The following is a 20864-nucleotide window of genomic DNA, read 5'->3' on the forward strand; positions in this document are numbered from 1 at the left end:
TATGTATGCTTATTTCATTTATCCTGAAATGGGAGAATTTTAATTAGAAAATGTATTCATTTCCTATTGCTACTGTAAGTTACCACAGAGTACCTTAAAACAACATAAAATTTTTGTCTTATGCTTCTGGAGGTCAGAAATCCAAAATCTGCTTCACTGAGCTAAAGGGAAGGTGTTCCTTTTGAAGGCTCTGAGGACAACTCATTTCCTTGCCTCTCCGGCTTCTAGAGGTGGCCTGCATTCCTCAGCCACTGGCCCCTTCCTCAGAGTATCATCACTCTCGCCTCTGCTTCTGTCATGGCATTTCCTTCTCTGGTACTCCGCTGCCTCTCTCTTTCCCTTATAAGGACCCTGTGATTACATTGGTCTATCTGGATAATCTAGGGCAGTGGTTGGCAAACTCATTAGTCAACAGAGCCAAATATCAACAGCATTTCTTCAAAATAGACTCGCCCAGGCCGAAAACCGACTTCTGCACATGGGCCACGAAGTCTCAATCGCACTGTACGTGCGTGCCCGCACGTGGTATTTTGTGGAAGAGCCACACTCAAGGGGCCAAAAAGCCGCATGTGGCTCGCGAGCCGCAGTTTGCCGACCACGGATCTAGGGTAACTTTCTCATCTCAAGATTTTTAACTTAATCACTGAAAAGTCCCTTTGCCACGTAAGGTAACTTCACAAGTTCTGGGCATTAGGATGTGGACATCTTTGGACAGGCCATTCTGTCTACACAGAAAATAGCTAACATTTTGTTTTTTTTACAAAATTATATTTTTCATTTATCAGAAAATGAAATGTATAATTGAAAACAGTACAATGCAGTTAATTTGGCGTAGATAATGGCAGTTTTAAAGACACAAAGAGACAGTGGATAAGGTTAGGAGGGCCACGTAATCTTATTTCTACCAATTTATTTGAGTACTTCTACTGTTAATAAGCTTATTATATTATAGGCATAATAGCACCTCATGAAAGTTGTTAGGAAGACTAGATAGAGAAAACATGCAAGTGCTTGATAATCTGCAAAATATTACATAAACATAAGATAGTATCCTCACTAAATATACCACCCTGATCAGAATATGTGGAAACTCCTGTGTCTCAAAACTCCTGCTTAAGAACTAATTTGTTGTTGGGTAGCTGTTGTTGTTTTAATCTTTGCGTAATATAATACGCAAAGGAAACTTACTTTCTGTAGTCATCTTGCTACAAAATCTATGAGATTTGTTTATGTACCAGTTGGGGTAATATAAAAGGTGCTTTTACCTGAAGATCTATAGGTAGTACATTTTGCTTTCATACTAGTTTTAAATGAAATAAGATCTCAACCAATTTAAACCTTAAAAACAAGAGAATGCATCTCAATAATATTAATAAAGTGATGCAGAAAAGTAAGATAGGTTTGTGTTTCTTATTCTGGAGCAATTAATGTTTACTGTGAGTGGGTGGAGATGCCTTCATGATTTTAAATATGATTAAGCCATTAAGTTCATTTTTTTCAACTAAATCCGTAGGGTAGTAGTTGGTAATCAAATTCTAAAGGTGTCGTGAGAGGAGAAAAAATATTTTGAGTAAAGGGTCACTGAGACAAAACTTAAATAATATTTCCTTAAAAATATGGTTCTAAGTTTTCCTCTTTAATCCTTCAAGTTAGTATAATTAAAATAGTGTCGCCCAGCCAGTGTTGCTGAGTGGCTGAGCATTGACCTAGGAACCAAGAGATCATGGTTCGATTCCCAGTTAGGGCACATGCTTGGGTTGGGAGCTTGATTCCCAGTTGGGGGCATGCAGGAGGCAGCCAATCAAAGATGTTTCTCTCTCATCAATGTTTCTATCTCTCTATCCCTCTCTAAAAAAAGAAAAATATCAATAAAAACATATATTTTTTAAATGTCAACCATATTTAACATTATAGGAATTCTATAGATTTTCTTGGCACAAGTGTTATAAAGAATATGTTCATAAATATAAATATATGAATCTTAATTTTATTTCTTAACTAAAAATACTAAAGCCCCTAAGGGATTTGGCACAGATATTTAAAATTCTGAATCTGTGTGCAGGAAAAATTGAAAACCAGCCTCCTTTTCTAGAACCTGCCTATAATATCATAAAATTATGTGGGTAAGTTGTTTTCCTTTAACTTTATTTTATATTAGCGTGCAGCATTTTATTATGTTTTATTTTGCATTATAAAAAATATTATGCATTATGTTAGCATAGTGATGCATAACTCAGAAAACTTCACTTGATCACTTACCAGCAGTTGGTATTTCAAAGGTAGTCAATTTTATTGTAGTCTGAGATCGCTTGCCACAAGAGATTAAACTGCAAATATATTTTAAAAAATTTTCATAATAACTTGCTCTCACAGTAATGATAAATCTGAGATGAAACCAACAAATTGTAATATCTTTAGAGAATCCTTGAGACAATTTATGGACAATGCTTAATAGTTTTAGTCTAGTTTTCTTCTCTCTTTAGAAAATTTGACTCTCAAAGATGTATTAGGTTCTGATTCATGTTTAATTGATTTTCCAAATTTGAATAAAGAATAAAATGTCAACAATTATTTTTGATATATAATGTAATTAGAGGTCAGAATTATAAAATTAATCTGCACTATCCTCTGTGCTGTTGTTTCTCCAGCCATTTCGGGGAAATAGGAATATTTTCTGCTTCCTTTCTGCCACATACTGGCTAATCAAGATACACATTAAAATATCTGTTTTTAGTTTTCAATAAAATATAGTAGAGGAGATTTCTTAAAGTAGAAATAAACCTTCCTGGCAATTTAACCTTTGTAACTTTCCCACCAATTTAGCTTTTTAAATACTGTGTTTCTTTTAATATGCAAATATGATATTAGTGAGACTGTATACCTAGTAGGTTTTAACTCACATTTTTAGATTTAGCAGCAATAATATTTAAATTTTTATAATTACATTTACTTTTTTGATATCTGAACAAAATAATCAAAAATAATTTATTGAATGCCTTTGTCATGCCTTCCTTTTAAATAGAGACCATAAAAAATAAAGACCTAAAGAATCACTCTGGTGCTTTCAAGGAACTTTAATGTAAATTGGCAATTATGTTATTGATGTGAGATCATATATATAAAATGTTTTCGAATTTTGAAGCTGTGCAAGTCCTAGAAAACCAGGTTCATAAGGATGACTTTCAACATCAGTGCCCCTACAGAGCTCCATCAAGGACTTGTTCTCTATGAGAGCTGTGACTGTTTCATTATGTAATATGATAAATCTTTTTATTTACACGCTTTACTTTTCTTCATATTTCATAATTGTTCTTATTATTTTATTTTCCCCCCTACTTTCCTAATTTCTGCTTTTGTCCTGCATTTCTCCACACCTCATCCTCACTTGATTCACTTTTCGAGATATTTTTGGGAGATAAAAACATTGAAAGTAAAATACAGCCTTTCTGTTTTGGCCTATGAGTAGTATGCTTTTCTTATTGCATCAGAACTATAATGCTTGCCCTAGCTGGTTTGGCTCAGTGGATAGAGCATCGGCCTGCGGCCTGAAGAGTCCCGGGTTTGATTCCAGTCAAGGGCACATGCCTGGGTTGCAGGCTCTGTCCCCAGTAGGGGGCGTGCAGGAAGCAGCCGATCAATGATTCCCTCTCATCATTGACGTTTCTATCTCTCTCCCTCTTCCTTCCTCTCTGAAATCAATAAAAATATTTTTTTTTAAAAAAAGAACTATAATGCTTATCTTTTTTCATACACTTTTTGGTGGAAAACTCTTCTGATGCTTTAACTTTTAGGTTGTTTCCTTTGGTAGCAAAGGAAAAAGTTTGAAGGACAAGTATAACTAATTTTTAGAGTTTAATATGTTATTTGTTGCAAATGAAAAATTTTGACCAACACTTGAAAGAAACTTCTGTGGCATCTATAAAATTTTCCTTTTCATAGTTTGCCCTTGAAATATCTTTCAATTCCAATTGGTGCATATATATAAATCTCCACATGTGATATTTCTAAATGCTGTTTTTCAACTACTTGGTTAATTTTTCTTGAAAAGTATTAATTAATACTCCTATATATAGTACCTATAAGATATAATATATGTATTATATTTTAAACAAATAGTATAGGAGCTTCAAATTTTAAATTCATAAAATGCCAACATGTTTTTCCTTTGTGTTTAAGAACTTTTATATCTCCTTTGACATTTAGACAAACAACCTAGGTTCTACTGCCTTATCTTTTATAATTTCTAAATAAATATTTTTCAAATAACTTTGATTATAGTAATTGTGAAATGTGATCCTAATATAATTAATATTTGTTAACTTTAATTTCTTAGTGTCTCACAAAATATATCTGTTATTTTGTGAACAGTAACTGATCTAGTTAATAAGGGAAAGGTCATTGCCTTTTAAGAACAAATAGACCATTGATCTATTAACTAGTTTCAGAAACTCCCGAAAAAGCCCTTGAACAGCTTTTAAGTTACAGGTAAGCCCGGATCTGTGATTTGTATCAGATTATCCAATGTCTTCCTAATTTTGATGGAAGTACACCTATAATCACTTATTATTTTGCCTCCAGAGAGAATGAGGATTTTTAAGGTGTTTTTTTTTTGATGCAGTATTGCAAGATGGCTTTCTTAACCCTCACCTTTTGTCCACCTCTCTTCACTTTTATAAGTCTACTTTATTTTATTTATTATTGTTCAGTTAGTTAGAAACACACAAAAAATGTTTTTGATAGTCATCAATTCCCCAGGGCTAAAGAATAGAATATTATTCTCATTTTATTCTTTAGAAAAGAAAATTTTCCCTGCTTTCCGAGTGATGCTTCAGTTAAGGACTTTATGAAACATAACTTGTACGTTCTTTATTCTTATTAAAGCTTGCCATTCTTGAAAAAGAAAGTATCAGATGAAATAACATATGCTGAAGATACTGCTAAATCAATTGCGCTTCTGGGTAAGTTAAGATTTTTTTAAGATAGAGGATTATAATATATCAGGCCTGATTGATAAGAAAGAAATGTCTCTTTCACTAAATTTGACTAAGAGTCCTTCTCCAAATCTAGGCTCTTTTCTTGTTTTCTGGTTGAAAATTTATCATAGTGTGCTTGGTGATCATTTTTGTATTGTTTTCCCCTTGAGTCTTTTATGATACCAACAAGACTCTGTGTTCCTTAAATATAAGAACTGGCAGATACTTCTGTGTACTTATTTGTCTTGATTTTATTTAGTGCAATTAAATATTTGTTAACTTTTTTTTGTAAATTAGAAGTATGTGTCCCTCTCAGTAATTCCAAAAATGTTTTCAACTTTGCACTCTAATAATTCCTAGAATCATTAAAAGCCAAATTGTTCAGTAAACAACCTAATCATAAAATGGTGGAACATTAAGAACTTGAGCATAATATACATAAACATGAAGGTACCTGTGTTTTCTGTTCAAAATATGAAAAACATAAAACAGCAGGCTTTGCTTTTTGGTTATTGCTTGATTTTCTAAAGAAAGAAAATAATTTTCTGGGAAATGAAATCAGTTAAACACTAGCTCCTTGATTCAGCCCTTGAGTACATGACAGCATGTTCCCAAAACAATTCCTACATTAAATTTATACTTATTAATTTAGGTCCTTGTTTGTATAAGGGAACCAAAAGGTACAGAATTGGCCCAGCAAATGAAAAATAGGTACTTACTGAACTGTTATGTTCCCAGTATTATATTCCATACTGAAAGATGAGAGAGACTCAACTGGAATAAGTAAAAAGCATTTTTAATTTTTAGCATAGACACTAACACTTTTAGGTCTAAATATGTTTCATAGTTCCTAATTGTAGATATCTTGGGAAATATTATTATGGTCTAGAGTAGGTGAAACATCAAGAAAATTAGGATACACACGAGGTATTAGATAAGGTGACCTTAAGGAGCAGGTGGGCTGAAAACTAATGGGAAACTTGAATGGTGAATCTCTACCATCAGTGGAAATTTACAATAGGAAGCCAACCCAAAAGAAGACATGGTATAACAGATAAAAAGCATAAGTTTGGTTGATAACATTTTAAAAATGCCGCTATTGCCCTTATTATTTTTAAATGTTGCCTCCAAGAGTGTTGGCAGACATTTATATGATAGATACAAGGCCCATTTCTTACTGTGTCAATTTGCTCTTTGCTGGATGACTGCCCACCTACCAAACACACTCCTGTCGCACTTGAGGGCAATATGAACTCAGTTTAAAAGGGGCTCTCTTTATATTGTTCTTTAGATTCCACATATAAATGAAATCATATGGTACTTATCTTTCTCTGGCTTATTTCACTTAGCATATTATTCTCCAGGTCCATCCATGCTGTTGAAAATAGTAAGATTTCATTCTTTTTTCTGACTGAGTAGTATTGTGTAAATGTACCATGGCTTTTTATCTACTCATTTACTGATGAGCACTTGGGGTGCTTCCAAATCTTGGCTATTGTAAATAATACTGTATTGATTTTCTGATGAGATATTTTTGAAAAACATATTGCTAACACTTTAGGCTTAAATTTGCAAATAAACTATAACAGTGTTATTAAATAGTATTCATTTATCTTTCTGGCAGGTAACTTAATGAAAATACCAAATTCTGAATTGAGGGTACAAATTTGTAAGTGTATTGTTGACTTTTATCATACAGAACCATCAAAGAAGCATATTACAGGTGAAGTTTTCAATGGTCTTTCAGTAATAACATCCTATCCTATATAATAAAGAGCTAATATGCAAATGGTCATCACACCCTCATGCCGTCACACCGTAATGGCTTAGACACTCAACACTGGGGAAAGAGGATTGGGGACCAGCCAGGCACAAATGAGCTCGCGAGAGAGGAATGGGGACCAGCCAGGCTGCATGTGGCTGCGGCTCGGGCGAAGCTGCCTGCCCATGGTCCCCTGTGGCTGTGGCCAGCCTGGGTGAAGCCAGCCCAGGTCGTGGCTGTGGCCAGCCTGGGTGAAGCCAGCCCAGGTCCTGGGTACCTGTGACTGGCCAGAGAAGGGAATCCTGGGTCTCAGGTGCAGGGCGAGGCAGAGGCGATTAGGCGCGATCAGGCCAGCAGGGGAGCAGTCAGGGGCAATCAGGCAGGCAGGCGAGAGGTTAGGAGCCAGTGGTCCTGGATTGCGAAAGGCAGTCAGACATCCCCTGAGGGGGTCCCAGATTGGAGAGGGTGCAGGCCACGCTGAGGGACGCACCTCCTGTGCACGAATTTTGTGCACCAGGCCTCTAGTCCTATATAAAAGGCTAATATGCAAATCAACCAAACGGTGGAATGACCAGTTGCTATGACATGCATTGACCACCAGAGGGCAGATGCTCAACACAGGAGCTGCCCCCTGGTGATCAGTGCGCTCCCACAGGGGGAGCACAGCTCAGTCAGAAGCCAGGCTCACTGCTGGTGAACGCAGCTGCGGTGGCAGGAGCCTCTCCCGCCTCTGCGGCAGCACTAAGGATGTCTGACTGACTGTTAGGTGACATCCCCCGAGGGCTCCCAGACTACAAGAGGGTGCAGGCTGGGCTGAGGGACCCCCCAAGTGCATGAATTTCGTGTCTTTATAAAACAGAATATTCTGTCCCATTTCTCTTTGAAATTGGGAAGAGAGTGGGATCATAAATGCAGCATATCAAAAAAAATTTTTTTTGGTAGTCTCAAGCTCTTTGGTCATTTTAAATTGAAAATTTTATATATTTCTTTAAATTTTAGATTTGCATGATATTTTTATTTTGATGCTAAATATTTATGATGTAATTTTTAAAGTCATACCCAAATTAGTGTAATTATTATTATTAGTTAATGTTAATTAATAGTGTTGCTAATATTATTTATTCTTTTCTAATTGTGTGAATCACACTGAATTGGGTGATATTAAGCAAAAAGCACTGGCACTGTGGAGGATATCATGTCATAGCTTCTATAATTTATAATCAATCTAGGAAGGGAGAGAATATATAAATTATATTTTTTAAGTTACATGTTTCTTAAGATAAGTGGAAATAAGATGCCGTGGTAAAAAACAAAGATTACTTCTTTAACTAGGGGAAAATGGGAAGACATCTGAAGTAAAGAAATGAATAAAAATATTTTTAAATGCCAGATTTGCACTATTGATGAGACAGACAAGTGGAAGTGTTTGGTAGATAGTAGACATTAGATACTAAAAGAAGAGACCAGAAATACAGGTTTGGATTTTATACAAATAGAGATGAAATTGAAGCCATCAGAATGGTTGAGTTTGCCAAAAGCAAGGGAAAAAGAATAACATCATGGAGAGTGTCCCTACTGAACTTTGGGGAAAAAAATGATTCAAAGAAATTGGCAGTGAAGGGAGGTTTAAAGAGAGGAAGAGAATCTAACGATAGGCATGTCTTGAGTGCCAATGAATGAATGTTTGATGAAGGAAGAAATGGTCTCAGTGGCCAATACTGCAGAGGCTTCTGTAATTGAGGAATGAAAAGGCCAATGTGGTATCTGGAAAGTTGTGGTTAATCTTTGTCAGATTATTACCATAAAGTGGTCAGGGCAGGTGTAGGATTAAAGAGCACTCTGAAAGTGGAGGCAATGGGAGTGAATGTAGACAGACTTATATTTTAAGATCAGAAGAAGAAGGAAGATGGCTAACAGCCTAACTGGTAGCAAGATCAAAGAAAAACATGTTGTTTTTAATTTGTCTAAAAATGAAGTTTGTAGGCCTAGGAACAAGAAGCTAGTATGTGGGAGATGGGAGGGTGAAAATCCCAAAGTAAGCATGAGAGGATGGAATTCAGAGCAAAAGCTTAGGGTTAAGCTTGGTAAAATAGAGGCACTCTTCTTTCAGATAGAAAGGGACGTGAATGAGATACGACAGAGGAGTGAAGGTGCTGAGAAGTGAGCTTGACCTTACTTTGATCAGGCTCTGAAAATTAGGAGCCATCGACCAGGCTCTCGCTAACTGTTTCACAGTTGATTTTAAGTGATGGGCACAGCTGGCTTTGGTCACAGCTGAAAAGTCCTCAGTAGAGCAATTGTAAGAGACACAGCCCGGGAGATAGGAATCAAGGCCTTAATATTCCTATGTCTTTTTATAGAATTGTAAACTCAATAGAAAAAGATACAGTGATATAAAGTATACATTTTGGTCTGTACCTACCATAGAGCATTATGCAAGTAAAAATTATATGTGACAAGGGGAAAAGCTTACTATAAAATGTTTAGTGGCTGCAGTAGAATATACAATTCTGCATATATGTAGTATATTGCTAAAGTAATATGCATACATTAAAGTGTCAGCAGAAAATCTACCAAAGTGTTAATATTGTTATCTCTAGACGGTGAAATTACAGGCAATTTTTGTTTTCCTCTTCGTACTTTTTAAGTGCCGAACCCATCACAGGAGGGGACGGCCTTGAACAGGGTCAGACCTCAAATTCAGAAAGATAAGACAGACTGAGAGACATCTCAGAACTATGGCAAGAAATCTAGTTGGTCTCAAAAGTCAAGAAGTCAGGGAGGTAGGTGAGTTATATCACTGAGAGAGAAAATAGCTGCATCTCAGGTGAGCAAACATATACTGATGTTCGTTTAATCTCATTACATGTAGTTGGGCAGGCACCTGTGCAATTAGTCAAAAGGAGAGGTAGTATTTCCCATGAAAGCTAAGGAAGAAGGAAATTCTTATGGGACATACCGCCAAGAATCAAACTTCCCTAACATACCATTCACTAGCATCTATCAGAACAGCATTACCTCTTATTTCATTGCCAACATCACATAATTGCTGGTTCTGGAAAGCACTGAAGTAATGTGTTGACTTGAACAGTGAAAACATTCAGTGTCTGTAATTATGACATTTTTCTTTATGGAAAGACATATCTACTGACAAATAAAAAATATTGTTCCTTTTCAGAATTTAAGATGTGCCCCCAAATTTGTGGGATCAGCAAACTATGGACCACAGGCCAAAAGAGCCCACTGTAAATAAAGTTTTATTGGAACACAGCCATGCCCACTTATTTTTATATTGTTTATGCCTGTTTTTATGGTATGGTAGCAGAGTTGAGTATTTGCAACAGAAACCTTGTGACCCACAAGGTCTAAAATTGCTGGCCCTTTATAGAAAAAGTTTGCCTGTCCCTCTGCTAACCATTTTAATATGCCATACACTTTTTAAACATTTTGTTGTTATTGTTGTTGTTTATTGATAAATTACTCATTCCTTTGTCTTAACGTAGATGATACTATGTGAAATAACTGCACATATTTATTAACTAATCGTTGTTAGGTTACCAGCAAGCTAGCTCAGCATATAAGATTCAAATGGCTGAAGTCGGAGGATTGGCAAAAACAATGGTTCAGTCATTGGCCTTGCTTGAAAATCAACTTGTTGAGAAACTTTGGGTACTTAAAGCTCTGCAACATCTCTCAACTTCTGGTTTGTATATTATTAAATATGAACACTTCATTCCCCACTAATTTTGTTTCTATTTAATGTCAAGACTGTAACATAAACTATTTTTATTTAAATTTGTTTTCAGAAGTTAATTGTACTTTAATGATGAAAGCATATGCAGCCAGTGGCATCTGTGCTCACCTCAATGACCCAGATCCCTCTGGGCAGCTTCTGTTTCGCTCATCAGAAATACTTTGGAACTTACTAGAAAAATCGTCAAAAGAAGAAATCATAAAACAGCTTAGTAACCTGAAGTGTTTGCTGTAAGTATATGTGGTTAACTAGGAATGTTTTTTAACCTTGTGACATAACTAACATTGTTGTTTGCATTTGTGTTTCACTGGGCTTTGATTCATGTAATGGCTATGTTTCAGGACATCTCTTTTGTGCCGTTGTATAAATGCATCTGCACACAACAAGCCCCCTTTTTTTTCTACGTGGAAGGGATTTAAAGTAGCTTGTTAACAAAACTAAATTATGTCTTTGAATATGTATAAAGTAAAATTAGACATTTAAAAGAACTATTTTGCTTGTTCATTCAATAAATGTATTTTTGAATACTAGAAATCTAGTTGGTCTCAAAAGTTTATTCTAATTTCTGAATAAACATTAGCAAAAATAAGAGTAAGCCTGTGAGTTACTCATTCATTTATTTATTAAGTAACTATTGTTTGCTCTGTGCCAAGTTCAGTAGTAGGTCATAGAAAGACAATTGAAAACAGGGTCTCTGCTCTCCTGGAATTTGTTATGTTAGGAGAGACAGACAATTAAATAGGCAACTAATTGCGAGCCTACTTAATGCTATGGAAGACATTATCGTAAGGTGCCACGTGTTTTCCAGGAGAGGGTGAACCAGGACATTTTTGTTTGCAAGTGACTGAACATTCAACCCAACTGATTGAAGCAATTATAAGAAATTTATGAGCTATTGTAACTACAAAGTCACGGGTAAAACTGGTTTCATGTGCAGCTGTATTCAAAGTCTAGACTCACAGCATCCTAACCCCAAATCACACAGGAGAGAAAGTGTGCTCTTCTGAAAGCACAAAGAAAATTCTTTGGATTGAGTCCCTGTGGGCCCTGAGCATTCAGTGCTGGCCATATGCTCATTCCAGAGTGAATTACTAGTGACAAAGAGAAAGAATGCTCTTTGGCTAAAAGGAAGCTGAAGGCTGCTCACAAAACCAAACGTGAGGAAAGAGGGAAGCCTAAATAAAAACAAAGGTACTGTTATCACAAGAAGGGCAAGTGGGTCCCAGGAAGCAAAGCAACAGCTGCGCATTGTGCAGGGAGCCTGACCCAGACTCGGAGAGTTACTGAATGCTTCCTCGTGAGCCCTAACCTGGTATCTGAATAATAAATACAAACTGGCAACACAGGAGGGTTTTGCATGCAAAGAGCATCCTAGACAAGAGAACAGAAGTGAAAATAGAATGCAGCAAAATCAAAAACCTGAAAGATTCAATATGGATGAGAGCAGAAAGTTCAACGTAGAATAGTGAGGGATGAAGCTAACAATGTTAGCAGGGACAGTGAATTAGAGGCAGATTTGGAAATATAGAAAAGATTAGAAATGCTTTGCAATGAATAATATAATATAAAAAAGGAGATTTTGTTGACAGACACGTAAGTAATATTTCCATAAGAATATGGTTTTAAAAGTATGATTTTACTTTCCAGAACTTTAAAGGAAGTTTTCAAACATCTGTTTACAAGAGGTTTTAGTGATTATGACCGTCAGCTTAGAAACGATATATTAGTGATCACTACAATTATATCTCAAAATCCTGAAGCACCAATGGTTGTAAGTATGAGTAAATTGTATTAATTTAGATTGTGGATGGGGGTGGGAGTGTGGGGAGGGAGCAGTAAACTATGTCCTAATATTTATGTACTTTGTTGTAATGGCAAGTTCTGTGGCAATTTAGAATGGTCACCAGTATAGTCACACTCTGCCAATTCTTCTTTCTGTTGCCTTTGGAAACTTGAGGTATTCATCTAATCTAATAAAAGAGAAACATGCAAATGACCGCACCTCTGCTATGCCCAAGCCACGCCTACCAGGCAATCAGAGCGACTATATGCAAATTAACACAACCAAGATGGCGACCGGCAGACACAGAGCTGGAGCAAGCAGGAGGCTTGGTTTCCCTGGTGATGGAGGAAGCCAAGCTTCCTGCCTGCCCTGGCAGCTCTGAGCTCTGTTGAAGGCAACAAAGTTTCAGTTATAGAAGACAAATAAATCCCAGATACCTGCTTCCAGCCTGCAAACAGCCATCAGCCCCTCACCCAGGCTGGCCACACCCTCATAGGGTGAGGGTCCCCACTGGGGGACTTGGCCAGCTTGCAAACAGCCATCAGCCCCTCACCCAGGCTGGCCAGGCACCCCAGCGGGGACCCCCACCCTGAAGCGGCTGCGGCCAGCCTGCAAACAACCATTAGCCACTCACCCAGGCTGGCCAGGCACCCAAGCAGGACTCCCACCCTTATCCGGGACACACTTCAAGGCAAACCAGCTGGCCCCCACCCATGCACCATAATATAATAAATAAAAGGGTAATATGCTAATTGACCCTAACAGCAGAACAACTGGGAATGACTGGTCACTATGACACACACTGACCACCAGGGGGCAGACGCTCAATGCAGGAGCTGCACCCGGTAGTCAGTGTGCTCCCACAGGGGGAGCTCTGCTCAGCCACAAGCCAGGCTGACGGCTTCCAGTATAGCGGTGGTGGTGGGAGCCTCTCCTGCCTCCTCAGCAGCACTAAGGATGTCTGACTGCAGTTTAGGCCTGCTCCTCGCTGGCAAATGGACATCCACCAAGGGTTCCCGGGCTTCCAGAGGATGTCTGACTGCCAGCTTAGGTCTAATCCCCCGGGGATCGGGTCTAAGCCAGCAGGTGGTCATCCCTCCCCCCACCCCCGAGGGGTCCCAGACTGCAGGAAGGCACAGGCCGGGCTGAGGGACCCCCCCCTCCCAAGTGCACAAATTTTTGTGCAACGGGCCTCTAATATTTTATAATTTACTCACATATTTACCATTTATAATGTGTTTCTTTACTTCCTGATGATATGAGTTTTTAGCTGCTATTATTTCTCTTTTACCTGAACAACTTGCTGTACTATTTCTTGTGATGTTGGCTGCTGGCAGCATATTCTCTTAGTTTTGTTTTGTGTATTATTTTTATCTGAAAATGTCTTTAATTCACCTTAATCCTTGAAATCTATGTTCACAGAATATAGAATTCTAGGTTAAAGTTTTTATTTTTTAGCACTTTAAAGATATTATTCTCTATCCTTGGGCCTCCATTGTTTCTGATAAGTATTTGTTATTTCAAATTGTTCCCCTCTGTTTTCTGGCTGTTTTTAAAGATTTTCCCTCTGTCTTTGGTTTACAGCAGTTGTACTCTGATAAGCCAAGGTATGATTTTCTTTGTATTTGTCCTACTTGAGGTTCATAGAACTTCCTGAATATGTCAATTTAGGTCTTTCATTAAATTTAAAGAATTTTTGGCCATTATTTTTCAAGTGCTTTCAACCTCATTCTTTTTTCTTCTTTTGGAACTCTGATTACATGTATGGTCCACTTTTTTATATTGTCTCACAGGTTTGTGAAGCTCTGTTCACTTTTTCCTATTATTTTTCTCTCTATCCCTCAGATGGGATCATTTGTATTGTTCTATATATTTAAATTCACTTAGTTTTTTTCCTGTCCTCTCCATTCTGCTGTTAATCCCATCCAATACATTTTTATTTAAGATGTTATCTTTTTCAGTTTTAGAATTTCCTTTTGGCTCCTTTCTATAATTTATATTTCTTGGCTGAGAGTTGCTTTCCATTCATTATGAGCATCTGGTGTATTCCTCTGAAAAGTGTTTTGTTGTTGTTGTTGTTGTTTGTATTAATAGGCATTTAGTTTGGCTAAACTCATCCCAACAGAAGATGGCAGCTCCAATCTCAGTTCATTTCTTTTAGTCTCATATGAAATGCTTGAGTATGCCCTGCCCTTACATGGTTCAGGCATCAGACAGAGATTTGGGAATTTTATATACAGAATTTGGGGTTCCCTTCCTCTGGCCCTCTTCTTTTTATATATTTATAGTTATTGATTTTAGAGAGGAAGCGAGAGGGGGAGAGAGAAACAATGATGAGAGAGAATCATTGATTGGCTGCCTCCTGCACTCCCCCTATTGAGGATTGAGCCTGAAACCCGGGCATGTGCCCTTGACTGGAATTGAACCTGGGACCCTTCAGTCCACAGGCCAATGCTCTATCCACTGAGCCAAACCAGCTAGGACTGCCTCTCTTCTTTATGAGATTTATCCCTTCACTTTCCAGTGGCAGTGGTTGCCCTGTGATTGCTTCTGTCCTCTGGTTCTTCAAGCCATTAAGATTGCAAATTTACCCTGATATTTAGCATTCCCACAAGGTGTAGACTAGAGGCTGGGCTTATTTTCAAAGCTCTTTTTTTTTTTTAAGAGAAAACTCATGCAGTGCCACTTCCTCAAAGTCCTGGCTCCCCTCCCATATTTGCTTGGTTTTGGTCACAGATAAATGTTTTTATATTTTATTCAGAATTTATAATTGGCACCTGCAAGAGAGTATCTTAGAGGAGCTACTCAGCTATATCAGAAGCTTAGCTTCCCCATATTTTATACTGTAAAAGTCACTGGATGATTGACATTCTTGAGTAGAGATCTTTGCCCACAATATTCACATATCAGCCACATACTTTCTAAGTTGTACTTAAAGGAAATTTGGCAGTGAAAGCCACAACTCCAAGTTAATGGGCATCAAGTGATCCCAAATAAGAGAACGGTCATAGAATTCATACTGTGCAAAAGGGGAAGCAGGCCCACATAGCTTCCTCGTCAAGGCTGCCATGTGTATGTGGATATATGTGTTTCTCTGGAAGCCTTAGTCAGTTAAGTTCTCATTAGCATCCTTGCAAACATTCGTGTGAATTTTCTGAATGTGAGTCAAAGCAATAACATCTCCACATTTTAAAGAAACCATCTTGATTCTAAATAGGAGGCACGTAAAACTGTAAGCTCAAAAGTCCAGGGTTTGCCCTTACAAACTCTACCTGACATACAGAGTCCAATTAGGATATCTCTGTCAGGAATGAGTTCCCTCACAGTGTGATGTTTGCAATTCTGGTCTTTCTTGAGGGCTTTTCATGTTAAGTAGGAACTGTTTTGTTATCTTTTGCCTAAACCTTTGACGTAACAGTGGTTGGGGCTAGGGTGGGAGCAGGGTTGTTTAAGAAGAAAAACTATTGAAAAGAATTACTTTTGTCTGGTCAGCGTGGCTCAGTGGTTGAGTGTCGACCTATGAACCAGGAGGTCATGATTGGATTCCTGGTTAGGGCACATGCCTCGGTTGCAGGCTCAATCCTGAGAGTGGGGCATGCCGGAGGCAGCCAATCATTGATGATCTCTCATCATTGATGTTTCTCTCTCTCTCCCTCTCCCTTTCTCTCTAAAATAAATAAAAATATATTTTTTAAAAAGAAAACTACTTTCTTCCCTTATGTTGTCAATTGAAGGTATAAATAATGAATTACATAAGTAACTTTTTGTCTTAATACTTTGGATTCTTAACCAAATTTTAAAATTATAAAATAGTCTTGAATAATATATTTCTAAGTAAAATATTTCTTAGAACCTAAATTTAAGTTTATCTGGTTATCTATTTTCTTTTCTTGCTTTCATCCCTTTCTGTTATTAGTGCTTTATGATCAAATAAATGATAAGGGGAATCTAGTAAAGATACTTGAATATCAGATAAATATGGGCATCTGTAACTTACTTTCCACTCTGTTTTATGTATCTATATTAGGAATGTGGCTTTACCAGGGATTTGATACTATTTGCAACCTTTAATGAAGGTAAAAACCATAAAACTTTCAACCTATAATTATCTTGATGAGTCTTCTATATCATTTTAGCTTCTATTTTACTGTTTCTGTTTTTCTCCCTCACAGTTAAAAGTGAAAATCCTTTGGTAAAAGGTCTAAAGCTTTCTAATTCCTATGAAGATTTTGAGTTGAAGAAATTGCTGTTCAATATACTAGTGATCTTATGTAAAGATTTAACTACAGTACAGGTAAAGCATAATTAAAACAAATATTAAAAGCGACTCACCTTGTAGTATAACTTTTTTAAAGTCATGGCTGCAAATCGTTTATCGACCAAAATGTTTACCATAGAACGTAACAAACTCTTATTGGCTAGAGTTTCACCTTTTCAAAATTTCCTTTGATTATCAGTAAATAAACAGTGAACTTACCTAAATATAGACCACATAAACCAAAGAAAAACAGGAGAAACTTAGAGATTTATTTATATATTTAGATCTCCTCAATAAGAGAACATAAAATGAAAGAAGGTCCATATAGGCCCATCTAGCATAATAGTCTGTCTCTGACCATGGCAGCAAGGGTTGATTCTGCTGGAGGAATGCTAATATTTGCTGCCAATCTCAAACCCTTTTGAACCTGCCCTTCTCCATACCAACCTAATGTCTTTACATTGTTTTTTATTATCCATGAATTTGTCTTAATACTTTACAACCTACATAACAGCATGATGTAATTTGAAGAACACTGGGACTGAATTTTACTTCTGTTTTATCACCTACTAGCCATGTGGTCTTGGCAGAATCACCTAAACTTTCTGAGACTCAGTCCCTCCTTCTATAAAAGGAAGATTATAAAACTCCTGCCCTGCTTACAAGGCTGTTATGAGATTGATTCAAGAGATTAAGATGAAGGCTTCATAAACTGTTAAGTGACAGAAAAAAAATGTACTACTTACAATCCCGTTAGTTTAGTTATTTCTCAAGTTAAGTGAAATTTCATTTTAGTCCTAAAACTCATTCAATCTCCAGGGGGTTACCATGAAAAAGAACTGGGAATTCATTCTGTCAGCATCTTGAATGATAATTTGAAGGTGGTTTGCATAGTGGTTAAGGCTCCTGTCAGCTGGAATCCAGTGCTGTCACTTTCTAACTATGTGATCTTGAATACTAGTGGGTTTAGTTTCTCTAAATCCCACATATCTCTACTTCAAATTGAGTGTAATACCTACCTCAGGGGATTATTATGAAGATTAAAAGAGCTTAGAATTTTCTTGGTAATGCCACTTTGATGAATATATATACTAAAAAATGCTCAGAAAAAGAAAAAATATCTTTATAGTTATAACTTTATTTCAAAAATATATGTATACAAATACATACATATATTTTTTTTCCCAAACCCCTTTCTTTTTTTTTTTATTATTATATATTATGTCTTTGGGGGGGGGGGGGGCCAATAACCAACTAAAATTTTTTTTTTGGAAGTCCCAAAAAAAAAAAATTTCAAAAAAAATTGGGGTTTTTTATAGGGGGGGTTTTTTTATACCTTTTTAAAATGTTGGGTGTAAAGGCCAATAAAATTTTCCCCTTCAAATTTTAAACCCATTTTTTAGTGGTAACCGGTTAAATGCCCCAGCTTTTGGGGAGCTTCATAAACCCCTTTGGGGGCAGGGGAATCAACTAATTTTTTGGTCATATACTGGTAACCAATAATAGTAGTAATAATGGTGAATTGTGCTGCTATGAACTCATTTGTGGAATATAGTGAACAACATAGGCTAATGAACAGGGATAGAGAAGCAGTGATAAGACTGTCAAACCTCAGAGGGAAAGTAGGGGAGGGTGGGGGTAAGGGGGAGAGATTAACCAGAGGACTTGTATGCATACATATAAGCCCAACCAATGGACACAGACAACAGGGAGGTGAGGCATGGCGGGGGGGGGGGGGGGTTATGGGGAGAATGAGGTCACATATGTAATACATTAATCAATAAAGAAATTAAAGATTGAAAAAAATAGTAGTAATAATGAATATGTGTGCTATTATTTGCAGTTCACAGAGTACGTCAAAAACATTATCTATTTATAGTAATGCTAGAACTACCTGTTATTCTTACTCCTGTTTTTTCAGTTCTAAATATTTTTTAATATATTTGTATTGATTTCAGAGAGGAAGGGAGGCGAGAGAGATATAAAAACATCAATGATGAGAGGAATCATTGATTGGCTGTCTCCTGCAAGCCCCCTCCTGGGGATTGAGGCAGCAATCTGGGCATGTGCCCTGACCAGGAATTGAACCGTGATCTCCTGGTTTATAGGTCAGTGCTGGGAAGTCCTAAATCTTATGTTCTTTCCATGTGGACTAGTAAAAAAAAATAGGAAAATTCATAGATATTATTGTGAAAAAGTCTTTATGGAATAATGCCAAATGAAAAAAAAAATTCAATAGAGTGTGTTACTATCTTGTAAACCACAAATATGCACCAATCAGAATCAGCTATAATATTAACTTTATTGTCATAAATAGCTATATATTTTTGTTTTCTTTTTATTAAAATCATAGATTCAATACAATTTTAAAGTTCTAGGCACATATTTAAATATAGCTTGTGATCTGATTGGCATTTATTAGATAGAATATTTGTATAAGTTCTGATATGTGTGTTTAAAATTAGCCAAATATCTATCTATCTCTCTCTTTCTCTCTCTCCCCTTCTGCCCTCCTTTCTACTCTCTCTAAATATCAATGAAAAAAATATCCTCAGTTGAGGATTAGCAAAACAAACAAAAGAAGGAACTAAACTTCTATACTTAAGTAGCATTGACCCAAAAAATTAATACTCTATGTTATTGTCAGCTAGAGAGTACATATCCCAGAAAAGATCAGAGCCAGCTGTTGTATTGCTGAGTTTGGGTTGGGGTTTTCATTTTTTATTTGAGGATAATTATCATAGGTTGAGATCTTTAGGAAGGAAATATTTTGAAATGATTATCAATAAAACATCAAAGAGGACATCTTTTATTTAACTTTCTTAGATTAAATAAAATTGTTTTAATTATATTTCTAACAAAGTACTCTTTGCCCTTTCTCATAGCTATTGATTGATGGCAAAGTTGTTTTGGCTTTGTTTACCTATGTAAAGAAGCCCGAGAAGCACAAAATCATCGAGTGGTCTGCAGCACAGTATGAAGAATTACAGCTGCATGCACTTGCCACTCTGTCATCAGTGGCTCCTTTATTAATTAAAGAGTATATGTTGTGCCAGGGAAATGCTCGAATCCTGGCATTTCTAGAATGGTGTGAAAGTGAAGGTGAGTGGCCCATAACCATTCCTGTCAAGCCCTAGCCAGTTTGGCTCAGTGGATAGAACATCGGCCCTCAAACTGAAGGGTCTTGGCTTTGATTATGTACGTCAGTTGTATGCTCGATTCCCACTCCAACCAATCGATGTTTCTCTCTCGCGCTGTCTTTTCCCCTCCCTTCCACTTTCTCTAAAAAGCAATGGAAAAATATCCTTGGGTAAGGGTTAACAAAACAAACAAAAAAAGATTCCTGTCAAAATTTTAATCTACATATTTCAACTGAACTCCCAAAATATACATAGAAAAGTTATAAAATTATGCAAAAAGAAATAAAAATATCAATCTCTTCCTGTGATTTTAATGTATTTATATGTTTTAAGAAAAGATTTCATTTAAAATTAGATATTAATAAATGTCATAACTATAGTTGATGTACAACTTTCAGTAAAAGAAATTATATTATAATCTGATTTAAAGATTTGTATTATTAGGCCTGTCCAACAAGTATGCTAAGTCATGCAATATTTTAATTATTCATTTAACAAATATTTATTGAATGCCTAGTAGGTACCAGATACCATTTTAGCTGCTAAAGATATATTTATGCTTAAAATAAATAAAACCTCTACCTTCCTGGAGCTTAAAATCCAGATCTCTAGTCAGATGTAATGATTCCATATGTGGTCTACCAAATTAGCAGGGCCCCAATTTGTTGAATATTTTATTTCAATTCTCATAATTCTTAGAAAGGAAATAAGACATATATTCATTTTGAAAACAATTTATAAGGAAGATACTATATTATTTTCTGGAAGTAATTTTGCTCTAGAAATAATTTTGTATGGAGCATTTTCATTAGATCAGTAATATCACTCATTTATCCATGAGAGAGGAAAAAAATTATAGCTTATTTTTTTGTTCTCTAGTTTTTAATATGCTAAGTTACTGAATTTAGTCTTCTTAAATAAAATAATTCAACTCTTCTGTCTATCCTTTATGTTTACAGAAGACTATATCATTATGACATTATGTTTACAAAAGAATGTAGGGCAAGAGAGGAAGTACTGCCTCCCAAGAGGAAGACTGACAGCTCACAGTCATTGGTACCTGCTATGTTGTAGGCCTTATGCACTTACAAGTATTAATTTGTTTTGTCCTCCCAGCAAATGTAGGACTCATAGGTACTAGTGTTATTCCAGTTTAGCAGATGTGTAGCAATGAATAAGAGAAACCAAATAACT

At 36.4% G+C, this 20864-nt stretch overlaps 1 protein-coding gene across 2 annotated transcripts in view; it reads left to right on the top strand.

The window, feature by feature from the left end:
* The window catches only part of CFAP69 (cilia and flagella associated protein 69), a 64899-nt gene that overhangs the window by 11252 nt on the left and 32783 nt on the right, over positions 1-20864 (top strand). Inside the window, exons 4-12 of one of the 2 annotated variants that reach the window (XM_006084931.3) lie at positions 2014-2123; positions 4882-4958; positions 6598-6696; positions 10289-10438; positions 10542-10719; positions 12137-12260; positions 16300-16348; positions 16445-16566; positions 19416-19632. In XM_006084931.3, the coding sequence (XP_006084993.1) occupies positions 2014-2123; positions 4882-4958; positions 6598-6696; positions 10289-10438; positions 10542-10719; positions 12137-12260; positions 16300-16348; positions 16445-16566; positions 19416-19632 (1126 nt within the window). Of the gene's footprint in view, positions 1-2013; positions 2124-4881; positions 4959-6337; positions 6361-6597; positions 6697-10288; positions 10439-10541; positions 10720-12118; positions 12261-16299; positions 16349-16444; positions 16567-19415; positions 19633-20864 lie in introns of both variants that reach the window. The other variant, XM_023750678.1, reaches the window with a different exon arrangement.

This window comes from Myotis lucifugus, unplaced genomic scaffold (assembly GCF_000147115.1).
Source record: "Myotis lucifugus unplaced genomic scaffold, Myoluc2.0 scaffold_15, whole genome shotgun sequence".
In the NCBI taxonomy this organism is placed as follows: Eukaryota; Metazoa; Chordata; class Mammalia; order Chiroptera; family Vespertilionidae; genus Myotis; species Myotis lucifugus.